This window comes from Mya arenaria, chromosome 12 (genome assembly GCF_026914265.1).
Source record: "Mya arenaria isolate MELC-2E11 chromosome 12, ASM2691426v1".
Lineage (NCBI taxonomy): Eukaryota > Metazoa > Mollusca > Bivalvia > Myida > Myidae > Mya > Mya arenaria.
The window spans coordinates 44830678-44855376 of NC_069133.1; the positions used below are offsets into that span (position 1 = coordinate 44830678).

The 24699-nt window shown below is 36.8% G+C and overlaps 1 protein-coding gene across 2 annotated transcripts; it reads right to left on the minus strand.

Annotated features, from left to right (window-relative positions):
• Nucleotides 1-1426: 1426 nt before the first annotated feature.
• LOC128212533 (ATP-dependent RNA helicase SUV3 homolog, mitochondrial-like) lies at nt 1427-21620 on the minus strand. 2 transcript variants are annotated; one of them, XM_052918017.1, is made up of 16 exons: nt 21455-21620; nt 20121-20425; nt 19250-19327; nt 18126-18233; nt 17403-17517; nt 16081-16249; nt 14847-14958; nt 14027-14199; nt 13747-13798; nt 11740-11868; nt 10334-10427; nt 9513-9732; nt 7506-7586; nt 6326-6502; nt 5830-5978; nt 1427-2857 (listed from the first exon to the last, which is right to left on the minus strand). In XM_052918017.1, exons 2-16 carry the CDS (start codon nt 20410-20412, stop codon nt 1735-1737), a joined length of 3072 nt encoding a protein of 1023 aa, XP_052773977.1. In that variant the 5' UTR covers nt 20413-20425; nt 21455-21620; the 3' UTR covers nt 1427-1734. The 2 variants fall into 2 exon arrangements, with proteins under 2 accessions (XP_052773977.1, XP_052773978.1); XM_052918018.1 differs by lacking the exons at nt 19250-19327; nt 20121-20425; nt 21455-21620 and having other exon boundaries at nt 18096-18171.
• Nucleotides 21621-24699: the final 3079 nt, after the last annotated feature.

Sequence of the window (24699 nt, forward strand, 5' to 3'; positions counted from 1 at the left end):
ACAGTCTTTTACCATTCAAGGTCACTGTGACCTTGACCTTTGGCCCGATGACCCCCAAAAACAAAAGGGGTCATTTTCTGGTCAGGCCCAACCTTCAAGTCAAGTTTGAGGGCCATGGATGCAGGCATTGTTGAGTTATCAAACGGACAGCCTTTAACCATTCAAGGTCACTGTGACCTTGACCTTTGGCCCGATGACCATCATCATCAATAGGGGTCATCTATTGGTCAGGCCCAACCTCCAAGTCAAGTATGAGGGCCAGTGGTGTAGGCATTGTCGAGTTATCACTCGGACAACCTTTTACCATTCTAGGTCACTGTGACCTTGACCTTTGACCCGATGATCCCCAAAAACAATAGGGGTCTTCTACTGGTCAGGCCGAACTTCCATATCAAGTTTGATGACCATAGGTCTAGGCATTGTTGAGTTATCACTCGGACAAGCTTTAAAATTATTTTACCATTAAAGGTCACTGTGACCTTGACCTTTCACCCGATGAGCAAGGAGGTGGTGTCTGCGATGGCAGCTGCAGGATGCAAATGAAACATTGACACTGCTGGCGACTCGGAGGCAACATAATTATCCGTGCATATACATTATACTGCAGATGCTACTGACCATGCCTGCCACATCCACCTAATAAAAGCGCTCATTCAGATCCACGAGGCGTTTTAAAACATACCTTTGCACTACAATGCCCGGCGAGGGGCTGTCCTCACTTGGCGTCCTCCATATTAATCGAGAAGTTGAGATAGACATAACTAAAATCATTAACACATTAACTTCAGTCAAATGCCGGACTTTGGCTTTCATTTGAAGATCCTCGATATATCATCGTAAACAAAACCAACTAGACAAGCTTATTTGACCATAACATACGTACTTTCTATTTTGATTTTTTTACTAGTTCGTATCAAGCTTTTTATTTCAGTTCTGTTACAGCACATACTAAGGCAACAAAGTAGTTTAGCGAAGTGCATTATAAAGATTATTCTGATGACTAGAAACTCTTCAGATATTCGCCAAAATGCACCATTTTGGTTCTAGAGTAAATACACAATCCCGGGGAAGGACCCCCTACCAAGTGGGCATATACTTCTTAATAGGCACAGCTACGCCCCTGATTTCAGACACTTAACAGTCAATACGCGTTTTAGCAAATTGCAGTCATTTTTAACAAAGTTAATCTCTTCCAAAAGTTGCAATTGATCAATTTCATCACCGATGTTTATCTGCCGATTCTGTGTCTACGTTGTTTCACAGCAGTATTTAGCTTCCTTGCAATGTCCGCTCGCTGGGATGCCACAAAGTTTGAATATTTAGCATGTGAAAGTCACGTGATGATAACAAAGACGCTTTTTTAAACGCCAGGGTTATGGACTTTGTTATACATTATAACATACAACCTAAAAGCATACAAAGAGAATTAGAGTTTGACAAAAGCTTATTTATTTGTTTGTACATTTGTTTTTTTCTCACTGCAACACTTATAATAGACACGTTATAAAACCAATGGTTATGTATGGTTTGTGTAGTGCATATTTAGAATTTCAATATTTAATACAAAACATACAATTGTATTTCAGGTGTGTTCTTTGCAGCAGTCACTCACTGGCTGAAAACAGGTTGCACATCCGTCCGTGCCACTGTATTTCCGTCCACCTCACATCCGTCTGTTTTAAATCCCCTAACAGCGCATCCATAATAAGATTGTTAGTCAATTTGTTCAGTGTTCTATTTTTGCTTTTCTTGATCCCACTCTTTAAGTAAAGCTTCCAAAATTCTTGGTGATAAAACCTTTTTCATCAACAGTTGCTGAGCAATTTTGCCATGTTTTTCCATGACTGAGCTAGTTTGCTTAGAGGTGTTATTCATTGCATTCATCTGTTCAAGTTTGGCTCTAGTAAATGCTTTCACGAAGTCAGTGTCATTTTCATCAATAGATACTTCATTTAACTCAGAAGGCTCCAGTTGTATTGGAAATTCTGTATCCCTTATGAGTTTGTTTTTTAAATGGTTATCAATTTCATCTTCTATTGAGCCATACTCATCAGCAATAGCATCACGGGTTACTGAATCCCTTGATATAACATCAGCAGTGTTTTTAAATACTGTGTTGTCAGAAACATTAGCATCAGGCTTAATTTCGGAATCTGACCAAAAATTGATGACTTTAGGTGTTGATGATGATGTATTTGATTTTGCAATCTGCTGAGTGAAATCCTCCAAATCATCAATGGGCTCAGTGTCAGACTCCATCTGTTCAACAGATGAATTCAAAATCTCTGAATTTGAACAGGTCTGAACTGCTTCTAAATTCTTTGAATGACTAACAGCTGGGGTCTTAGACGTAGAGGATATAAAAATGTCTTCATCTTCAGTAGATGATGACCTCCATGTATTCTTTAAATGACTAACAGCAGGGGTCTTAGACGTAGAGGATATAAATATAATGTCTTCATCTTCAGTAGATGGTGGCTTCCATGTAAAATCTGTGAAATCACTTGGCATATGAGGTGTGCTCTTTGCATTAGTCTCTGATTTGTTGAGAACAGGTTGTTCAGCAGCCTCTGACACAGTCTTTCTGTCAACCTGTTGCCTAGACCTCACATCTGTCTGTAGTTTCTCCCCAAATAGTATATCCATGATCTCATTAGTTGGCTGCTTCTTCGGGACAGCCTGGTACTGTCTGAGAGGGTTGTCGGTTAGGCTATTGTCCGATACGATACTGTCCAATCGACTCTCATCAGTTTCCTTGTTGCTGTTCAAAAAGCGGAGATAGGATTGTATCATGGTGTCAACCTCCACACGCAGATCCTGCACCAGCTCAATGTCATCAAACATGGTAAACCGGTAACTGAAAATTGTGAAACAAATAAAGCTATTTAAGTATAAGATCTTTCTTGCATTTCAGTCGCATCCACAACACAGTAAACAATACAATACTTGTGTGAAAAACTACAGAAACAAGCTGAGTAGCAAAAAGTTTAAACATAAACCCAGTTTAATGGCACTGGGTAAACACAAAAACAACAAGAGCTGTCACAGTATGTGACGAATGCTCCCGAATGTGACATTGACCTATGAACAAGGTCAGTACATGAAAAGTAGATCTTGCCTTTACGCGTCAAATACATATGTCAAGTTATTTTAAATTGCCTCTGAACATAAAAAATACCACCCATACTTGACAACCTACACTCTTTTGTCCTCATATTCAGCATTATAAGTGTATCTTTCACCTTAGAGGTAGGGACATGGGTCTTGCACGTGACACGTCGTCTTGGTATGTCAAACACATGTGGCAAGTTATTATAAAATATGTCCATACAAGAGAAAGTTACAGCCCGGACACGACAACCTATACTCTATGTCCTTATATGCAGCATTCCATTGTGAATAAACACCTTAGTGTGACCATGACCTTAGAGGGAGGGACACGGGTCTTACACGCGACACGTCGTCTTGGTATGTCAAACACATGTGGCAATTTATTTTAAAACATATCTATACAAGGAAAAGCTACAGCCCGGACACGACAACCTATACTCTATGTCCTTATATGCAGCATTCCATTGTAAATAGACATCTTCCATTGTGAATAGACACCTAAGTGTGACCTTGACCTTAGAGATAGGTACAAGGTTCTTGTACGCGTCACGTCGTCTTGGTATGTCAAACACATGTGGCAAGTTATTTTAAAATCTGTCCTAACAAGAGAAATTTACAGCCCGGACGCGACAACCTATACTCTATGTCCTTATATGCAGCATTCAATTGTGAATAAACACCTCAATGTGACCTTGACCTTAGAGGGAGGGACATGGGTCTTGCACACGACACGTCATATTGGTATGTCAAACACATGTGGCAAGTTATTATAAATCTGTCCATACAAGAGAAATTTACAGCCCTGACACGACAACCTATACTCTATGTCCTTATATATGCAGCATTCCATTGTGAATAAACACCAAGTGTGACCTTGGCCTAAGAGGTAGTGACATGGGTCTTGCACGCGACACATCGTCTAGGTATGTCAAACACATGTGGCAAGTTATTTTAAAATATGACCATACAAGAGAAAGTTACAGCCCGGACACAACAACCTATACTCTATGTCCTTATATGCAGCATTCCATTGTGAATAAAAACCGAAGTGTGAACTTGACCTTAGAGGTAGTGACATGGGTCTTGCACGCGAAACGTCGTCTTGGTATGTCAAACACATGTGGCAAGTTATCATAAAATATGTCCACACAAGAGAAAGTTACAGCCAGGACACGACAACCTATACTCTATGTCCTTATATACAGCATTCCATTGTGAATAGACACCTTCCATTGTGAATAGACACCTAAGTGTGACCTTGACCTTAGAGGTAGGTACACGGGTCTTGCATGCGACACGTCGTCTTGGTATGTCAAATACATGTGGCAAGTTATTCTAAAAATACAAGATAAATTTACAGCCCGGACACGGCAACCTATACTCTATGTCCTTATATATGCAGCATTCCATTGTGAATAAACACCAAGTGTGACATTGACCTTAGAGGTAGTGACAAGGGTCTTGCACGCGACACGTCGTCTTGGTATGTCAAACACTTTAAAATATGTCCCTACAAGAGAAAGTTACAGCCCGGACACAACAACCTATACTCTATGTCCTTATATGCAGCATTCCATTGTGAATAAACAGCTAAGTGTGACCTTGACCTTAGAGGGAGGGACACGGGTCTTGCACGCGACACGTCGTCTTGGTATGTCAAACACATGTGCCGAGTTATTTTAAAATATGTCCATACAAGGGAAAGTTACAGCCCGGATACGACAACCTATACTCTATGTCCTTATATGCAGCATTCCATTGTGAATAAACAATAAGTTTGACCTTGATCTAAGAGGTAGGAACATGGGTCTTGTACGCGACACGTCGTCTTGGTATGTCAAACACATGTGGCAAGTTATTTTAAAATCTGTCCATACAAGAAAAAGTAACAGCCCGGACACGACAACCTATACTCTATGTCCTTATATGCAGCATTCCATTGTGAATAGACACCTAAGTGTGACCTTGACCTTAGAGGTAGGGACATGGGTCTTGCACGCGACACGTCATCTTGGTATGTCAAACACATGTGGCAAGTTATTTTAAAATCTGTCCATACAAGAGAAAGTTACAGCCCGAACACGAGTTATTGAGCCGGACACACAGACGGACGGTGCGATTTTAATATGCCCACCTTTGGGGTCATAAAAAATCACAAACAAGAAACATGGAAGAACAGCACAAAACTCCACAAACAACACAGTGCATACATACTATATGTAAAAAAAACTAGGTATGTTTATCAAGGATTGTTAGGTACCGCCTTCGAACGGTCAGTAAAATGTAAATTTACTGGGGGTTTAAACCAGTTTACGTGCACAAATCTCACTTATTGAAGCAAGATTTTAATCTCAAAATTCTATCTAAACTTATTTCAGTACATAACATCAAACCTGCTGGACGTGACCTGCCTACAAAGTTTAAGGTTCCTAGGCCCAAGGGTTTTCAGTTTTTATTAATGAGCCACAGTTGGGATTGACAGACGGATAGTCTGATTACTAAAGCCGACCATCTGGTGCCTACAAATTAACTTCTTAATATATATGCAAAAAGTTATATTGTCAGTCAAACTTTTTGTTTCAAAATACATCTCTTTACAACCAAGAATAAAGGAATAAAAATGATTTTACGATAAGATTGTTCATATGATTGCCACAACCTGTACCTGTTATTACTTGATATACATAGTATACTACATTAATATCTGCTGGTCCATACCTGAGCCATAGGTAGATGTCTATGACGTTAAAGACGGCCTGTAGATGCTGAAGCTCGGCAATGGTGCGGGGTGGCTTGAAGGGAATCCCCAGGTTCTTGGACAGCCAGGGAAAGTTCAGACTATGGCCTTCACTCAACAGTTTTGCCATCTGGGGTCAAACACAATACATTTATTTTTGAAATACGAGAGAATTCTAAAAAAACTTCATTCAAAAGCGCAACGGAGCGAAGCCAACCCTCATCTACTTTTCAAACAATGGGCAAAATTTTTTTGGTGCCACATACATGGCCGATGTAAATGAACAAAAGTGGGGCGCACCTTCATGTTCTTAAAGGCATATTTTATGATCTACTTGCCAGAGTTTGCTGGACATCGCTCATTTTGAATGAATTTGTTAAATTTGTAATATATGAACATATAACCTACATATATAACATTAAAATTAAAACTTGATGCTCATCTTTTTTCTTTTTCATGACTCATTTATTTGCTCACCTTTTTAAACATGATCCTGGGAAATCCGTCCTTGATCTTGAGAGGGGCAACACAAAAGGTGAACTTTGACCTCATGTTCATGGGGATATCCTGCAACACCTGGGCAAGAGCCTTCATATCCTCCAGATTACACATAAAGTAGCTCTCATTCATCTTGGCCACATACACAAATATATCCTGAAAAATCCAGTAACGATTAAATAGCAGAAATGGGGCTTACCGTAAATTTTCAAATTGGGCCGTTTTGAGGCATCCTTTGAAAAATATTAAACTTAAAAGAAACTCCATCCATCTGGAAAGTACCTATGACAAAATGAGTAACATCATGGGTCCCGTCTTTTCATTTTCTCGTCCTATTAACTATAACACAAATATCTGGTTGTTGCAGTTAAATAATTCTATGCTAAGTGTTTCCAGTTAATGTCAGTATCACCTGTTTCCAACAAATGTGTTTTGTGATAAGACTCTTAAAAATTGACAACTATAGTGACCAGTGACAGTTTGGTGATGATTGGATTACAATGAAACTACATTATTTTGCTTTCCTGGACTTGATCCATTTTAAAAATATTTTCAAAGTATAACAGGCACAAAAGACATGCTTAGTGTTTGCTTATTATAATGTCACACCTCTTAATTAAGGGCCAGTCGGCATGACTTATGAGACACCTCAATTAATGAACATCTTTACTCCAGATTCCATAATCCTATTCTAAAAAGTACTTCTATATGCCTGGCACCTCGCAGAAAGGCTAGCAGTACCTGTTTTTAAACAAGCAGCACCTGCTGACAATAACGAAACAAGAACCTTTGACACCCTGCACTCTAGGCAGATGTCCTGACCTATGAGGCTAATAAACTACGTCTACCAGGGCTTCTAAAAGGTTGGAATGAGAAAGGATGGCGAATCTGATATCACTTTGATTTAATGACAACAGAGAAGTCAATTAACACAGACGGTTACACCCTCAAGGATGTCCCCTAGCTACAATAGGATGTCCCCTGGTTGTTAAGGATGTGGTATGACAAACACTCTTTGAGTGTTACAATTTTTGTTTTTGCTGCTGACTGTCCATTTTGGACTAGAATTTAAAAAAAAAATAATTTCGGACCGGCAAATTTTCGGTTTTTAGAAGCCCTGAAATCGTCCACTAAGTATAGGAGACAGAAAAACACTTACCAATAGGTTGGAGAGGCTTGCATGTGGCAGAAGGTAAGAGAATGATTCTATCATGTCCACTGTTGGAGTGAGACCCGCTTTCTGAAAGAGAAATAGTGCACATACATTGTACATGAGGTACATGTAGGAGAATGATTCCATCATGTCCATAATCCGGGTGAGACCCACTTTGTTGGAGAAATAGTGCACACATATTGTACATGAGGTCGGAGAATGATTCTATCATGTCCACTGTTGGGGTGAGACCTGGTTTCTATGAGAGAAACAGTTCACATACATTGTACATGCGACAGGAGAATGATTCTATCATGACAACTGTTAGGGTGAGACCTGCGTTCTGTAAGAGAAATGGTCCAAACATATATTGTACATGAGGCAGGAGAATGATTCTATCATGTCCACTGTCGGGGAGAGACGTACTTTCTGTGGGAGAAAGAGTGCACATACATTGTACATGAGCTAGGAGAATGATTATATCATGTCCACAGTCAGGGTGAGACTCACTTTCTGTAGGAGAAAAAGTAAACATACATTGAACAGGAGGTCGGAGAATGATTCTATCATGTCCACTGTCGGGGTGAGACCCACTTTCTGTGGGAGAAATAGTGCGCATACATTGTACAAGAGGTAGGATAATGATTATATCATATCCACAGTCAGGGTGAGACGCACTTTCTGTACAAGAAAAAGTAAACATACATGGAACATGAGGTCGGAGAAAGATTCTAACATGTCCACTGTCGGGGTGAGACCCATTTTCTGTGGGAGAAATAGTGCACGTACATTGTACATGAGTAATGAAAATGATTATATCATGTCCACAGTCAGGGTGAGACGCACTTTCTGTAGAAGAAATAGTGAACATACATTGAACATTAGGTCAGAGAATGATTCTATCATGTCCACTGTCGCAATTAAACCCGCTTTCTGTGGGAGAAATAGTGAACATACAATGTAAATGAGTAATGAAAATGATAAAATCATGTCCACTGTCGGGGTGAGACCCGCTTTCTGTGGGAGAATTAGTGCACATGAATTGTACATGAGGTAGGAGAATGATTCTATCATGTCCACTGTCGGATTGAGACCCACTTTCTAAGAGAGAAAAAGTGCACAAACATTGTATATGAGGTAGGAGAATGATTCTATCATGTCCACTGTCAGGATTAAACCCGCTTTCTGTAGAAGAAATCGTACACATACAATTGTACATGAGGTAGGAGAATGATTTGATCATGTTCACTTTCGAGGGGCCCACTTTCTGTGGGAGAAATAGTGCACATACATTGTACATGAGGTAGGAGAATGATTCTATCATGTCCACTGTCAGGTGAGACCCACTTTCTGTAGGAGAAAGAGTGCACACACATTGTACATGAGGTCAGAGAATGATTCTATCATGTCCACCGTTGGGGAGAGACCCACTCTCTATAGGAGAGATAGTGCACATACATTGTACATGAGGTAGGAGAATTATTTGATCATGTACACTGCCTGGGTGCGACCTGCTGTCTGTGGGGGAAATCACACACATATATTCAACCATAAAATTTTGTCAAATTTGTCAATATTTTAATAGCACTGACCAGTTTCAATTTCAGCAAATATATATACTCCATGGCAATTTCAAATCATCATAGTTGGTAATTAACATTCATTTTAACATTCAAATAAAAAAGTATTATACTCAAGCAACAAAAATTTAATGTATCCACTCTTCTTTTCAACGGGAAATTTGAGTACCCTCATCATTTACCATTCATCAAAATAATTACACACATCTATTTACGTCTCACTGTTAAAATTGTTAAGTCATTACTTTTCTCATCCTGCAGGAAATGATTTAACTCTTATTTGGGGGCTGACAATATTGTTTTGATGGGGAACCACATCAAAAAAGGTGATCATGCAGATATAATCGAGTAGTTAAGATGTTGATATTAATAATTCAGGTAACTTATTATAGTAATACAGATTAAGTTACAAACCAAACCTCAAGACGCTTACCGTTACGTTTGGCCTCTCCTGACCCACAATCTTCTTAAGTACACTGAGATCTTTCTGGAAGTATGTTGTAACCTCTCCGTCCTGAAACCTTGTCTTGAATCTTCCTGCCCTGCCCGCAATCTGCAGGGCCTGTGATGTTGTCAGTGGCATGTTCGTCTTCAGACCATCATGTCGCAGGCCAATCTTCGTCACAGAGTAGAATATGATCCGCTTTATAGAACTGTGGAGAAATCATGGGTACTAGGGTGTTGACAAGTATTTTAAATATTTCACCTAATAACCTAGTTGTTTAAGCAACATAAACAAGTATCAAACTTATACACAAAAAATATATGAAAACAATCATTCTGAACAAGTTTGAGTGAATAAGGACCCAACTCCTAATCTTTAGATTACAATGTATTAATTAACAAGGTTTTTTCTTTAGGTTGACGATATGATCTAACCTTTGACTTTGGATTTTATGGAGAAAATCATTCTGACCAAGTTTCATTGATCATGGGCCAAAATTGTGGCCTCTAGAATTTTCAACAAAGTTCTTCTTTCATTTGAACTTGTGCCCTATTTTTTTACCAAACATATTTTAGTTCCTAATTTGGCCTAGGTTTTATGTTAAACATAACTGTCTGTTAAACATACACATATCCATGATTGATTGATTTTGGACCAAATTTGTGGCAAGGTTTATTCATTTAATTGACCTACTATCCTTGTCATTGACCCAACATAAAAAAGTACTGAAAATGACCTAGACTTAGAAACAGACATATATACACAGGACATACATAGGTGTTTTCAAGTAAAATATAAACGTAACTCACAGATTGAGGCCCATGCCAATAGCATCCGTGGCAAGAAGAATGTTACAGTCATTTTCCTGGTCATTAAACAGGGCAGCCTGCTTGATCTTGGTACCTGTGGGGAGGTGAGGGGTCAACATTAGTGTTATGAATCAGATCAATCTTTATTATCAATAATTGGAGGTCAACCTGCTGCAGAGGGAACAACAGCCATCATCTGTTGTTGTGTTGTGATTTTTTCCAGTCAAGCCAAAGTTGCAGGTCTTGTTATACATGTGAATATTGTCTGGAGCAAGTTTCATTTAAATAAATTGAATGGTTAAGATATGACTACCTTAAATGGTTAAGATATGACTACCTTAAATGGTTAAGATATGACTACCTTAAATGGTTAAGATATGACTATCTTGAGTGGTTCAGATATGCCTATCTTGAATGGTTCAGATATGAAGTTCTTAAATGGTTCAGATATGAAGATCTTGAATGGTTAATAAATGAATATCTTGAATGGTTAAGATATGAAGATCTTGAATGGTTCAGATATGAAGATCTTGAATGGTTCAGGTATGACTATCTTGAATGGTTAAGATATGCCTATCTTGAATGGTTCAGATATGAAGTTCTTACCGGTAAATGGTTCATATATGAAGATCTTGAATGGTTAAGATATGAAGAACTTGAATGGATAAGATATGAAGATCTTGAATGGTTAAGATATGAATAACTGAAAGATTAAGATATGAATGGTTCAGATATGACTATCTTGATCAGTTAAGATATGAATATCTTGAATGGTTAAGATATGAATATCTTGAACAGCAGTGATTTTTCTGGTGCAATTTACTGCCTTCTTAAGGCTGTTTCCCCTTGTGAAACTATGTCAATTTTTCCAATTTGTTCCCAATTTGATAAAATTTAAAATGCAGATTACGTGAAGGAATAAAAGAGCAATGATTTTCTTGAAAAATAGACAAAATCTTGATAAGACTAACTCTTTCACACCTTAATGTATGCACAAAACAGTTAAAACACATATTTTTGCCATCATATTAGCTATTTTGGCTTGATTTTGTATTTTTCCCAATTTGCAAGGTACAGGCAGTAAAAATAATAATAATAAAAAATCATTGAACAGTTGAGATACAGGTATTTACATGAAGGCTGACTACAGACAAGCTAAAAAGAGATCAATGATTGATAAATAATCAAATATGTATTCATGTGTGTACAAAATACAAATTTTTATGCATTTTTGCATCATTATTTTAAATATCATACTTTAATATTCTGACTTGTCTGTTATTTCATCTTCATTTCAGAAATCACTAAAGTACATGAATAACAAATCAAGGTATCTACGAGGAAATATTAAATTGGGGAAGTATTTATTTTGATGTTTAAATTTTAATTATAATAGATTAACTTACCTGGAGGAAGATTGCCGTAGATGACTGCAGCCTTGATTTTACGCTCTCGTAGTTTGTTGAGCAGGTTGAAAATGTCCAATGTGCGGAAACACACAATACAGTCACCATCTCGGAGATTGTCCAGGCTCACTGCATACAAGGAAGCAAATTAAGGCTCACTGCATATAAGGAAGCAAATTAAGGCTCACTGCATACAAGGAAGCAAATTAAGGCTCACTGCATACAAGGAAGCAAATTAAGGCTCACTATATCACCTTTGTAAATGTACATTTAAATACTCTCCTACGCACAGGGTACAGAAGGTAGAAAAACAAGAGCTGTCACAGTATGTGAAGAATGCCCCCGAATGTGACATTGACCTATGAACAAGGTCAGTACATGAAAAGTTGATCTTGCCTTTATGTGTCAAATACATATGGCAAGTTGTTTTAAATTGCTTCTGAACATAAGAAATACCACCCATACTTGACAACCTACACTGTTATGTCCTTATATTCAGAATTCCATTGTGAATAAACACTTAGAGTATCTTTCACCTTAGAGGTAGGGACATGGGTCTTGTATGCGACACGTCGTCTTGGTATGTCAAACACATGTGGCAAGTTATTTTAAAATCTGTCCATACAAGAGAAAGTTACAGCCTGGACACTACAATCTATACTCTATGGCCTTATATGCAGCACTCCATTGTGAATAAACACTAAGTGTGACCTTGACCTTAAGGTAGGGACACAGCTCTTGCACGCGACATGTCGTCTTGGTATGTGGAACACATGTGGCAAGTTATTTTAAAATCTGTCCATACAAGGGAAAGTTACAGCCCGGACACGACAACCTATACTCTATGTCTTTATATGCAGCACTCCAGTGTGAATAAACACTAAGTGTGACCTTGACCTTAAGGTAGGGACACGGTTTTGCACGCGACACGTTGTCTTGGTATGTGGAACACATGTGGCAAGTTATTTTAAAATCCGTCCATACAAGGGAAAGTTATAGCCCAGACACAACAACCTATACTCTATGTCTTTATATGCAGCACTCCATTGTGAATAAACACTGAGTGTGACCTTGACCTTAGAGGTAGGGACACGGGTCTTGCACGCGACACGTCGTCTTGGTATGTGGAACACATGTGGCAAGTTATTTTAAATCTGTCCATACAAGGGAAAGTTACAGCACGGACACGACAACCTATACTCTATGTCCTTATATGCAGCACTCCATTGTGAATAAACACTAAGTGTGACCTTGACCTTAGAGGTACATGTAGGGACACAGCTCTTGCATGTGACACGTCGTCTTGGTATGTGGAACACATGTGGCAAGTTATTTTAAAATCTGTCCATAGAAGGGAAAGATACAGCCCGGACACGACAATCTATACTCTATGTCCTTATATGCAGCACTCCATTGTGAATAAACACTAAGTGTGACCTTGACCTTAGAGGTAGGGACACGGGTCTTGCATGCGACACGTCGTCTTGGTATGTGGAACACATGTGGCAAGTTATTTTAAAATCTGTCCATACAAGGGAAAGTTACAGCCTGGACACGAGTTATCGGACACACGGATGGACGAAAAGACGGTGCGATTTTAATATGCCCACCTTCGGGGGCATAATAAGCACTGTATGCGTTTTTAACAAATATTGCTCTTCCTGAGCCAATTTATGACCACTGTGTGCAAGAATGAAAACACATACATGTATGTGTAAAAGAAACAGTCAACAGCAGTTAGGGTAATTGTGGTTAATTTCATTTATTATTAACTGTAAAAGACTATTTTCAGGGAGTTAAACAATTGTTAAAATATGAGTAGTAATTCAAGCAATATTATAAAAAAAATAATACTTATATATGTATTTGCTGCAGACTTCAGCAATACATACTAATGTTCATGAAAATCCTGTATAAACAGGTCAAAACTCTCCTTGAAATGGAAAAACGAAGGCTAAAACTCATAATTAAAAATCAAACTTATCGTACAAATATAATGGACATTACCTAAGGCTTCGTCCAGATACTCCAACTTTGTCAGTCGTTCATATCTTCTGACCTGTAACACAAATATATACAGGACTTTTTCTACGCATTCATGTATTCTGACCATTACTTTAAAGCATTTTCAAAAAGTTTCACCATCTCCGACTGATACAGCCAAATATGAGCTTGATATCCAGTTATGTAATAAACCAGAATAATTGGTGTCTGCAATAAGTTGGAAACTTTGGCAACAAGATATTGATTTACAAGTACACAAGTACAGATGTAAATGAAGCCCTACCTCAAAAGAGTCTCTGCCAGTCATGTATGTGAGCTTCTCTACCAGGTCAATGGCGGTCTCCTCCCCACACACGTGGATCTCCCGTGCAGCAATCCCAAGCAGCGCACGAGACCACGAGCTCCCTCGTTGTTGGTCACCTATCAGCTGTATCTCATCTATCACAGCAACATCGTCTGAAGGAAAATTAAGATAGGGGATGTTGCAGATATTTAGTACAATAATCTCAAGGTCATTTTGATACTTTATCCAATATTATCTTGATCTCAAAATCAAAATTAAAGCTCTGAAGAGTGTACACCAATGTCGACTGTTATTTTTTTCAGTCCAACAAGGGGCTTAACTTGACAATTATTGAAACCAGAGTTATGTGCCTTGCTTTAGTTGTGCTTATTGCTCTGGCAACATGTATACCAAGTTTAATTGAATGGGTTTTGAGTGATGACCCAGGCACGACAACAGGGCCGATAAAGCGGACTAGGCTATCTCGATTGCATGGACTTTTTTTTATTAAACCCTCTTTTGAACTGTTCACAGACAACGTAAGCGTCAGTGTTATGTAAAAGTGCTATTCTCTGACACAGCTGTCTGCTTTTTAATGGTTTTATTTTTTGAGGAGGTATGTTATGCAGTATATGAAGGAAATATACTGAAATATACTGAAATTTTCTTTATAAATGAAAATGTAAAAAGAAAAAATTAAGTATAGTTCATTCATAGGCTGTATTCCAGTTTGCCTTGTTTTGAAGAAGAAAATTAATCTGAAACATATTTATTATAATTAATTTATCATTAAATAATATTATTCGGCTAAATGCCTTACACTCTGTGTCAGTTTTCAGCATCTCCACCGTACAGGAGATATGGTTGGCAGGCGTCTCATCCTCTTGGGCAAACTTCCTAGTCTCCCCAGTAACCAGGTCACATGGTACACCCTGGCAACAAACAAAACATACTGGGCTTATAATATTGAAGCATATTTTTCTTACTAAGTGAATTAAAAATTAGAAAAAAATGCGCTTTTTGTGACTGAAGCGCATTTTATTCTGAACAAAAAGTGTTTTTATTTTGGACTAAAAGTGCAATAATGCACATAAGCACATGTTTTCCATTTTAAAGTGCATTTTTCTGCGTTAAAAGCACATTACCCCGGTAATACACTACAGTGCATTTCTTTGTTCTCAGCATATTTTTTTTTGCATTTTAATCCCATTTTTATCTGCATTTTAAGTGCATTTTGGTAAAAAGTGTACCATACTTTTTGAGAAGGTTTGTTCAGTATCCATTGTGTCAATATTGGTTTAGTTTTTTGTATTTTATTTTATCGCTTGACAATAACCTGTTTTATAAATGTCTGATGTCTCAATCTATTGGAAATTCCAAGTGTCTGTTTTAAGACCCACACGGGAGTAACACAATCATTTCACCGGTGAAAAGCATTATGTCAAAGGGCAGATGTGAGTACAGTACGTATTGGCCAATGTTGTGTAAAAGGGAATTTAACATGGACAGGTCAGGTGAGGTATAATAATACAGACTACCTACATGTAATGCTAGCTGTAGGTGATTTTACAAGAGCTAAATCGTTTGAGGTAATATACAAAAAGTATCATTCATGTGTCTCCTTTGCGGATGGAAATATCTGACCTGAGAGCATGTGCGAAAGCTGGTAACAAAAGCTTGTTAAGTTACTAGTTTTATGCACAATGCCCTAGGATAAGATGTTCCCATTTGTGCCAGAAACACAAAATTCATATTTTTTCTTGCATTCCTTCAACATGGTTTGTGTACATTTTACCAGAAGGTGCATGTGTCATTGTTAACTAAAGTCATGTCTTGCAATTATTTGAAATCACAGTTGACGTAAGAATATCATGTTTTTTCAGAGTTTGTATAATGTGTAGCTCTATTTCTTTCATTTAATTGTTTATTTGGCTTTGTCATAAGTGCATAACATTAAACTATTTTAAATTGGCCTCTAACATGAAGGTTGTAAGATCGCATTTTCCAGCACTGGTCAAACTCTTGTCTGGTATGTAAAAATACTGATAACTGACCTGATTGTTTGCCTTGTCGTACACCTCCATAGCAAGAAGCCTGAGAGGCCCACAGTACACGCCTGTCCCTGCTTCCATGAATGCCTTGAGGGCGTGGTACGTCTTCCCACTGTTGGTAGGACCTGCGTGGAATATGATCTTCCTATCCATACTCCGTGCCATTGGAAACCTGGCAATGTTAGAGTTAGATTTAAGTGAGATCCTAGTTCGATTTTAACCTGAGTAAATTGGGTAATTATATAATTACAATATCACCTTTCTTATTAAGAAGAGATACAATAAGAGCTGTCACAGATACAGCACACTCGACTATTTGACGAATTTCAAGTTTAAGAAATGCAAAGTTTTTGAAAAACATGCATGGATCACTGCAAAATTAAATAACATGCAAAACCTCAACCAGAATTTCTAATTCATATAAAAAAGGAGCAAAATTTGCACTATATGCAAGATAGAGTTATCATACATAATTATTTAAAGTTTCAATACAACTAGAAGTTGCTGAGTGATTGACTGATATGTGCTTACATGCAAAACATCAACTAGAATTTCTAAGTCAAGAGGCAATAATTTGCATTTTACTCAAGATAGAGTTATCTAACCTGATTAATTAACTTATTGGATACCCTGGTAGTTGGGAACACATGTCTAAAAGTTTCAATGCAATACATTGAATACACTGAAACATTGACTTAAATGTGGTTACATGCAAAGCCTAACAGAATTTTTAAGTTGAATAATAAAGGGCCATAATTTACATTTTATGCAAAAAAAAGTTATCTTAACTGGTTATTTAAGTAGATTGAATGGATGAATACCATTATAGAAAGTGTCAATGCAATACATCAAGTAGTTGCTGAGCTATGATCCTATGTGAACTCTGTTGGCTCGAACTCCAAGGGACCGGCAAAAATACATCGAGCCTCGGAAAATTTGAGCCAAGCAGGAATGCTTACATTTAGCATAAAGGAATCTGTCCTTAACATTCACTTCGAGCCATCGAGGAATTTGAGCCAAGCGAGTTCGAGCCAACGGAGTTTGACTGTACTTACAAGCAAAACCATAATCAGCATTTCTAAGTTGAATTATAAAGGCATGCTATTTGCATTATATTCAAAGTAGTGTTATCTAACTTGATTAATTAAGAAGGTTGGATAGTTGGGAATATATATTTTAAGTTTTAATAAATGCAAAATCTTCACCAAGGTGTGACACTGATGCTAGTGTGAGTAGTATAGCTCTCCTTATTCTTTGAATAGTCAATCTAAAGATGTGTCAATATCACCATTCTAATTTGAGAAGAGATATTATGAATTGTTTACCAGTTGGTAGGGACAGTTAGGTCGCTGATCAGGGCCAGTTCGTCTATACACTCGATGTGCGGGAACATTTGGCGTGCATGATCCAGGAAGAAAGGCAGCAAGTCCGTCACATGACCTGCCACGATATTCATGCTTGTACAATATTGAAAAGTATCCTTCTTTTTTTTTTTTTTTGCATTGCATGTCATATCAGAACGGTATCAAGTAAGTGGAGGTTAATATGCAAGCTAAACATTCAATAAGCAGGGTGCGGATAATTATTTCAATATACATATGCTACTTATTGCAGGAAAACCTAGACGATATGGTATAAAACACAAATTACAACCAACTCTTGTGATTTAAGTCATACCTAATCTGCGCTTCACACTCATGGTGTATTATTTCAATAATAATAGAAAACTGGGGCACTCATACCCTGGTAAATACTTTTCAGTTGATAAATAATTTTGGTAGTAAATTAAAGAACAACCCATAACATAAGATGCATGTTAATAATTTGTGATGACAATTAAAATCAGATTATGATAAACCTAGATACAATGTAATTACCTAGTTTGTTTAATGCATTGAGTCCAAATCCATGTGCATTTGTTTGTCCTAGGTTATCATGTCACTTGTTTATCTCTCCATTGGTTTAACAGTTATGAATATTTATATCAGGATGGTTCTGTACCATGTCGTTTAACATACCAGTACTTATCTATTACATGTAGTTCAGACCTGCGTTGTTGTCAATGTCTTTGAGCGCAATATGGAGGGCGGGAGGCAGGGGGTTGGACTTGAGGCAGTAGCGCATAAATCCCTGCATACTCTGCTCTATAACATGGCCTGCAACATATACAATATTCAAAGTTTATCTTGAAAGAGTCTGGCCCCAATTTCTTAAACAATCATAAATCCCTTATAACAAGATCAAGCTTAGCTTACTATTTTGTTTTTGTATAAATTTTCTCCTTTTAATGAAATTTGAGAGTCTTAAAGGAAATCATTTTAAAGATAGTTACAATAAACTGTAATGGTTAGGTTAACTGTATCAAGTTTAAGCAAGTAATTTAGCGGGATGAAATATGATACTTGAACCTGTTTTGATTAAATTATTTTGAGAAATTGGGGACAACATAGTTTTAATCAGCTTTCAGAATTAAACTTTAAAATGAACTAGTTCAACTACTTGGCATAAAATCAAAAGCCCTTCTATATTAAATAACAAATTTGAGCAAGCCAGAAAATCATTCTACTAGTGCAGGGCCTGCAGACTTGTGCTAATTTCAAACAACAGCATTATGACATTGATAAGCCTTTTACAATCCAGTTCATTCATCTTCATAAACACTGGCACTTCTGTTAGATTTCACTTTATCTATAACATGTTCATGTAATTTATACCAGATTCTCAGTGGTCGAAGCACAAAACCACAAGCCCTGCACTGTTAATATGCTTTTCGGGCTTGCTAAAATTCTGGGTTTTATACAGCAGAACTTGTACAAAGATGTAATACCAAGCAATAATATATGAATTTGGGCCTGTTTATCAAAAAGAGTAATTTCAATGACAGGATTTTTCAAAATTTGAATTGAAAGTGTTCTGTCATATTCATAACCTATGTCAAGACAGGAAACAAATACTGTGTATAGAACAGGAGTGCTAAGGAGCGGACGCCAATGCTGGTCTGTTTTTTTCAGTATCAAAAAGGGGCATAACTCAAAAATTATTACAGCCAGAGTTATACTCCTTGCTGTACATATATCTTATGTCTCTGACAGCTTTGGTACCAGGTTTTATTTTGAAAATCTTGAATAATTTATATAGTTACGGCCAAATTAAGGTTAAAACAACAACTTACCAGTGATATTTTGACTCTCTGCTTGACTTTGAACAGCCTTGTCCAATCTGAACTGTGTAAGGACTTTGGCAATAGTTTCTGAAAGTAAGGTGAGATTACTACACTATATCACTATACACATATTGATTAGATAAAATGCCAATCATAAGAAGGCCCGTTAATCATTAATGTTCTTTGAAGTGTCATTTTTTTATCTATTTTCAAGCAGTTGTATGTTTGAGTAAAATCATTCAGACTACTCTTAATAATTATTTTAATTAAAAAAAATAATATTTTACTGTAATAACATCAAATATTTACATATCATGGACATCAGAGCCATTGTTAAAGCATGTGTTATGTTGAAAATGATCCAACATATTTTCAGTTGTGGTGCCAAGCACTAGAAAATGGACGTGAATGTTGAGTATGGTCTATGTTTTTCCTTTTTAGAGAATTGGATGCCTATTTCTTTAAATAGAAAGAAACAGACTATACTCATGGTGAACATAAATTTTCTAGGGTTTTACACCACAATGTAAAACAGTTGGAGCATTTTATGTTCAGCTCAAAGTCCACCCTGAATGAATACATGTATTAAATTTTGGAAGCAACATATTTAATTACATGTACAAATTGTACAGTTTTTGGTGTTAATTGCATATATATAAAAACATAACAATTTTACATTGTAGTGAGTGACATTTAGGAATTATTATAACTTAAACATACAAAGGTTGAACTGATGAACAGTGATAGAACAAAATAAAACAAAAAACCATCTACTTTCTTTTATTTATAAAGATATTACCTTTTATCTTTACACAGTCACATCTAAGACTGTCACATCAGTTATTCAAACCTGACTCCAAGATCTCATTACATCAATTACCTTTTGACAGCTTGCCGGCGAGTTCTTCACCAAGATCATTTTCCTTGGTGTCTATGTTTGGTTCAACTACGGCTGGCTTGAAAAGCTCCATGACTGTCGGTGGAGTGACAATAGCTGGAGCACTCTTCTGACCCTTAACCTGGCGGCCATGCTTGCTGATGTGTTTGCTTTTGGATCTGTTTGCAATATGTCGGTTGTGACAGAAAAGACACAATCTGGAGTCCACAGCTCCTGTCAAAGCTGGCCCATAGTTGTGTGGTATATGTAAAGTTCGAAGTTGTCTCAAAAACATCTTTATCAGCAATCTGGTAAAATTAAAAGGTAAGAATTTTTTTTGTCCTGCAACTTATAAGCTTATTCTATTAAGGTAAGGTTTATTTATTCTCTGACAGCTCCATTAATTTAAATTAATTTAAAACCTCTATGTCAACAGTTTGATGCCTAGAGACCATATGACATCTATGTATCAATCGAAAGGCTCATGAAAGCATTGCATTTGGCTTGCTGATTAAAAAATGATCTAAAGAATCTTACACATTTAATTATTAAGGATTTTATGTTTCGATTTTGCTCTTTATTTCTACTGAAATTGTCATAATATTAACTAATATTTATTTTAAATTTAATTTAGGGCTCATGTGATATTGATGTTTTATAACTTTACATGTCTTGTTTTAGTCAACAATGTATCATGTAATTCTTACCAAAATAAATCTATCTATTTGGCATTTTTCAAAGGCCAAAAAAACTTTCTTGTAATTATTTTGTTATTATAATTAACTGGGATCAGGCAACCAAAATTCAGTGTAAATCCATATGTCATCAATTCCATTCCCAGCAGCACCACTAAAAATACTATTCGCCTTCCTGGAGCAACATTAAATGGGTGTCCTGTGCACATTAAAGAACCTGGGTAGATCTAACCAGGGTTATGTTCTGTCTGTCCAGAGCGACATTAAATGGGGGTCCTGTGCACATTAAAGAACCAGGGTAGATCTAACCAGGGTTATGTTCTGTCTGTGCACTATGTTCCAAAAACTTTTTATGACAAACAATCTTATCAGGCTTCCCCTGAATGGGCCTTGCCCGAGTGCGAGTATAAATTAATTAAAAACCACCACCACACGGCAGTCACCTAAAGTTTAGGTCACATGCACATGTTCATCAGTGTGAAGTACATGTAGTTGGGAATATCTGAATAAATCCATTTATGTGTTACTTGCATATTCAATTAAAGTACATTTTTTACATATACCTTATACACTTAAACAAAAAGGTTTTAAGTTTTAACAAAAATAAGTTCTAAAAGTAAAAAAAATCACAAAAAATATTACCAATCGTCCCTTAATGAATTTAAACTTTCACTTCAATCCAAAAAACCGGATTAAATCAAACATTGCACTAAGTAATTCAAAATATTTTTAACACTAAATAATACTTATTTTGACGAAAAGTCCTATTTTGGTTAATTAACATTGGTGATATTGTTTATGGTCGCGAATTTATGTGACAGTGTTGATAAAATACGATGCCCTACTGAGTTGGTGCTAAAACCCGGTATCCGGTATCGACATTGGGAAAAGCCGGTATCACATTGTGTGGTACCGAATTATTGCTAGGTCCCGTATCATAGATACTTTAAAAAATGACGTCCACAATATTCTATATTGAGTTTAAATTTGTTAAAAACCAGTATACGGGTTAAAAGCATATTCTAGTATACCTATATGTTAAAAAGAAAACAAAATGGACGTAAAAGGTGATACTTCCAGCTTAATGGGCTTACACGAAACTCAGAAAAATTCTCTCTTCAAATTACACCACAAAAAAGTTTTCACGCACCATTCAAAAAATAATGCTGCACTTTCATCCAAACTATTTAAAGACCGATTTGACTATTAACATAATCTGAATCACTGCGCGCATATCCATGACAACCACGAATTATCACATATCCATACGCATTTATTTTCACTACGCAAAAAAGAGTTCCAGCAAAAAAATACTTTTTTACTCTATTTTGTTTATCTGAGGTGGGAGAAAAAGCATCTACCATAGCCGCTCGTGTTAGATAGGCTCATACATCCCAAACCTCGTTTCAGCAAAACACCCTACGCTCGGGTCAGGATGAACCTATCTTACACTCTTGGCAATAGAAGATATTTATATTCTAGCATGGTTAAAGTTTTGGATCTACTTATCTGAGATGGGAGGAATAGGTATCATTCAACATTTAACAGTGTTTTAAAGTTTTTTGTAATGAAAAAAAAACAGCGACGAAATTGTTAACAGATTCAAACAAGTTTTGGTCATAACAATAAATAATTCTCTGTTTAATGATAATTAGAATTTTTTTTTTCGAGTTATCCAAATTTATCCAAATCCATATATGAACAACATGTTTTTAATATATAATATGTTACCCAGCAAGTTCCCAATGCACATTAAGTTATTAACATTCTGCATTGACTACCTCAAGGTCAAGGCCATTTCAAGGTCAAAGTACGAAAACGCCTACAAAAATTTGTGATTTCCGGTATAATTTTGTAGTATTATGCTAATACAAATTTGTATCAAATTTGGAATTAATAAATGTAAATTAAATATATTTCTTTACATTAACTTACTTTTTTATGGAATCTTAAACGTAATTAAGTGAACTACCCAGATATGGTTAGAGTAAGGACCCTCATATAATATGTCCATTATGACCTCCACATGGCATTGAGTACTAGTGTTAATGCAAGAGCTGCACATGGGTTTGGTTGGCTTTGAATGGGCTTTATGGTTACCCAAATGTGTAGTATTTGGCACTGAAAAGGCCTTATGTGAGAAACACATGGGTTTATTTAGCTGTGAATGGGCTTAATCACGGGTTGCCAACATGTGGTGTATTAGGCATTGAGAATGCTTTATGACAGCTGCACATGAGCTTGTTTGGTTTAAAATGAGCAGTATGGTTACCAAATGTGGCCAGATTAGCTCTTAATTAGAGATACACATGCGGTTGTTTGTCTCTGAATGTGCTTTATTGTAGTCATAATGAAAATGATAGAGAACTGGACTGGCTTAAGTTTAGAGTCTGAATTTGTGTTTATCTATGACTATGCTTGACTGTAGCTACAACAGGAATAGTCAGGTCCTGGAAGGGTTTGTTCAGAAGTCGGCTTGACTGTAACCACAATAAGGATACAGGGGGCCGCTGGAGACATATTGTGTTTTCAAAAGACAATTTAAAATCGCACCCTTAATTGGTTTGAGGAATTCAGTGGACTTATAGAAACACGTTTTGGCTTTCTAATAACTGTTTCGACCTGAAAAGAGCCACGCTTGAGTCCGTTTATCAGGTACAGACCAGTTACTACTGTGAGAGACCACGAACAACTGCCGCTAGTGGGTATCACACCCATAATCCCTTTGGGGAGAGGTGGACACATATGCTACTAGACCGTATGCAAGTAGTGTCTCTAGTGGGAATCAAACCCATTATCTGTATAAAATGGTCAATTAAAAGCTCAAATATATAAATTTGAATAAGGAAGGTAATAAGAGAAGGATACGGCCATGCTTATTGCATAGTTCGGTTACTAACAGTTCCTACATTGTATCATTCATACCGTTATATGTAACGAATTGTCCTTGAATTTTAAAGTTTACCCATTTATTAAAATTTGAGTAGATTTTCCAATACTTATGTGAAAAACTACAGAAACAAGCTCAGTAGCCAAAAGTTTAAACATAAACCCCGTTTAATAGCACAGGGTACAAGCCAAAGACATAGGACACACAAAAAATACAAACAAGAAACATGAAACAACAGCACAAAACTCCACAAACAGCACAGTGCATATATACTATATAAAAAAACAAGGTATGTTTATCAATGATTGTTAGGTACCGCCTTGGAACGCCAAGTTCTCCATATCGACAAGTATAGCAAAAAGGAGCCTCGCCCCCTTACGACCATGTTTTTTTACGAATCAACGAATTACGAACTTGTTAACAGGGTCACCATAGGAGCATTTCTGCGAAACTATGTTGAGTCGGGCAAGCGGTTTCTGATAAGAAGATTTTCAAAATGGTTCCTTTTGTTTGCTATGGCAATCGGTGGCATGGAAGCACTTGTATTGAAAAAGAATCAGGAAGGGGATCACCCAAGGCACATTTATGCGAAGTTTACTGGAAATTGTGCCAGTGGTTAAGGAGGTGTTGTTTGAATGAAAATGTTGATAATGCACGACGGACGGACGATGGACAATTACCTTATCACAATAGCTTACGCTTGGCAATTTGTGCTCATGTAAGCTTATCTCCGTAGCCTACGAAATTGGGGATAAGTATTAAATACCATTAAATATGCCCAACTGTTTGTAATAACTGTATAAGACATTTTTATTGCTTTAATGTGTTTAAGCAATTGTTAGTTTATAACGGTTCTTATCAAACATATTGTAATTTATTTTACAATAGTAATGTTGGGTAGTCCATTTTGATCACTGACCACGCGACACCAATAATTGATGTTAAAGTATATGCTAATACCATCTTGAGAATCTGTTTTAAAAAGTAATTGATAGCT

Bases quoted from the DNA above. Each gene is read 5' to 3' on its own strand.
- LOC128212533 (XM_052918017.1), bottom strand. From the start codon at position 20,412: ATGTTTTTGAGACAACTTCGAACTTTACATATACCACACAACTATGGG. The intron at 10,428-11,739 runs GTAAGTTAATCT...ACCTCCCCACAG, and splicing joins CTACGGCAATCTTCCTCCAG to GTACCAAGATCAAGCAGGCT. The intron at 7,587-9,512 runs GTAAGCGTCTTG...TTTCTCTTTCAG, and splicing joins AGGAGAGGCCAAACGTAACG to AAAGCGGGTCTCACTCCAAC.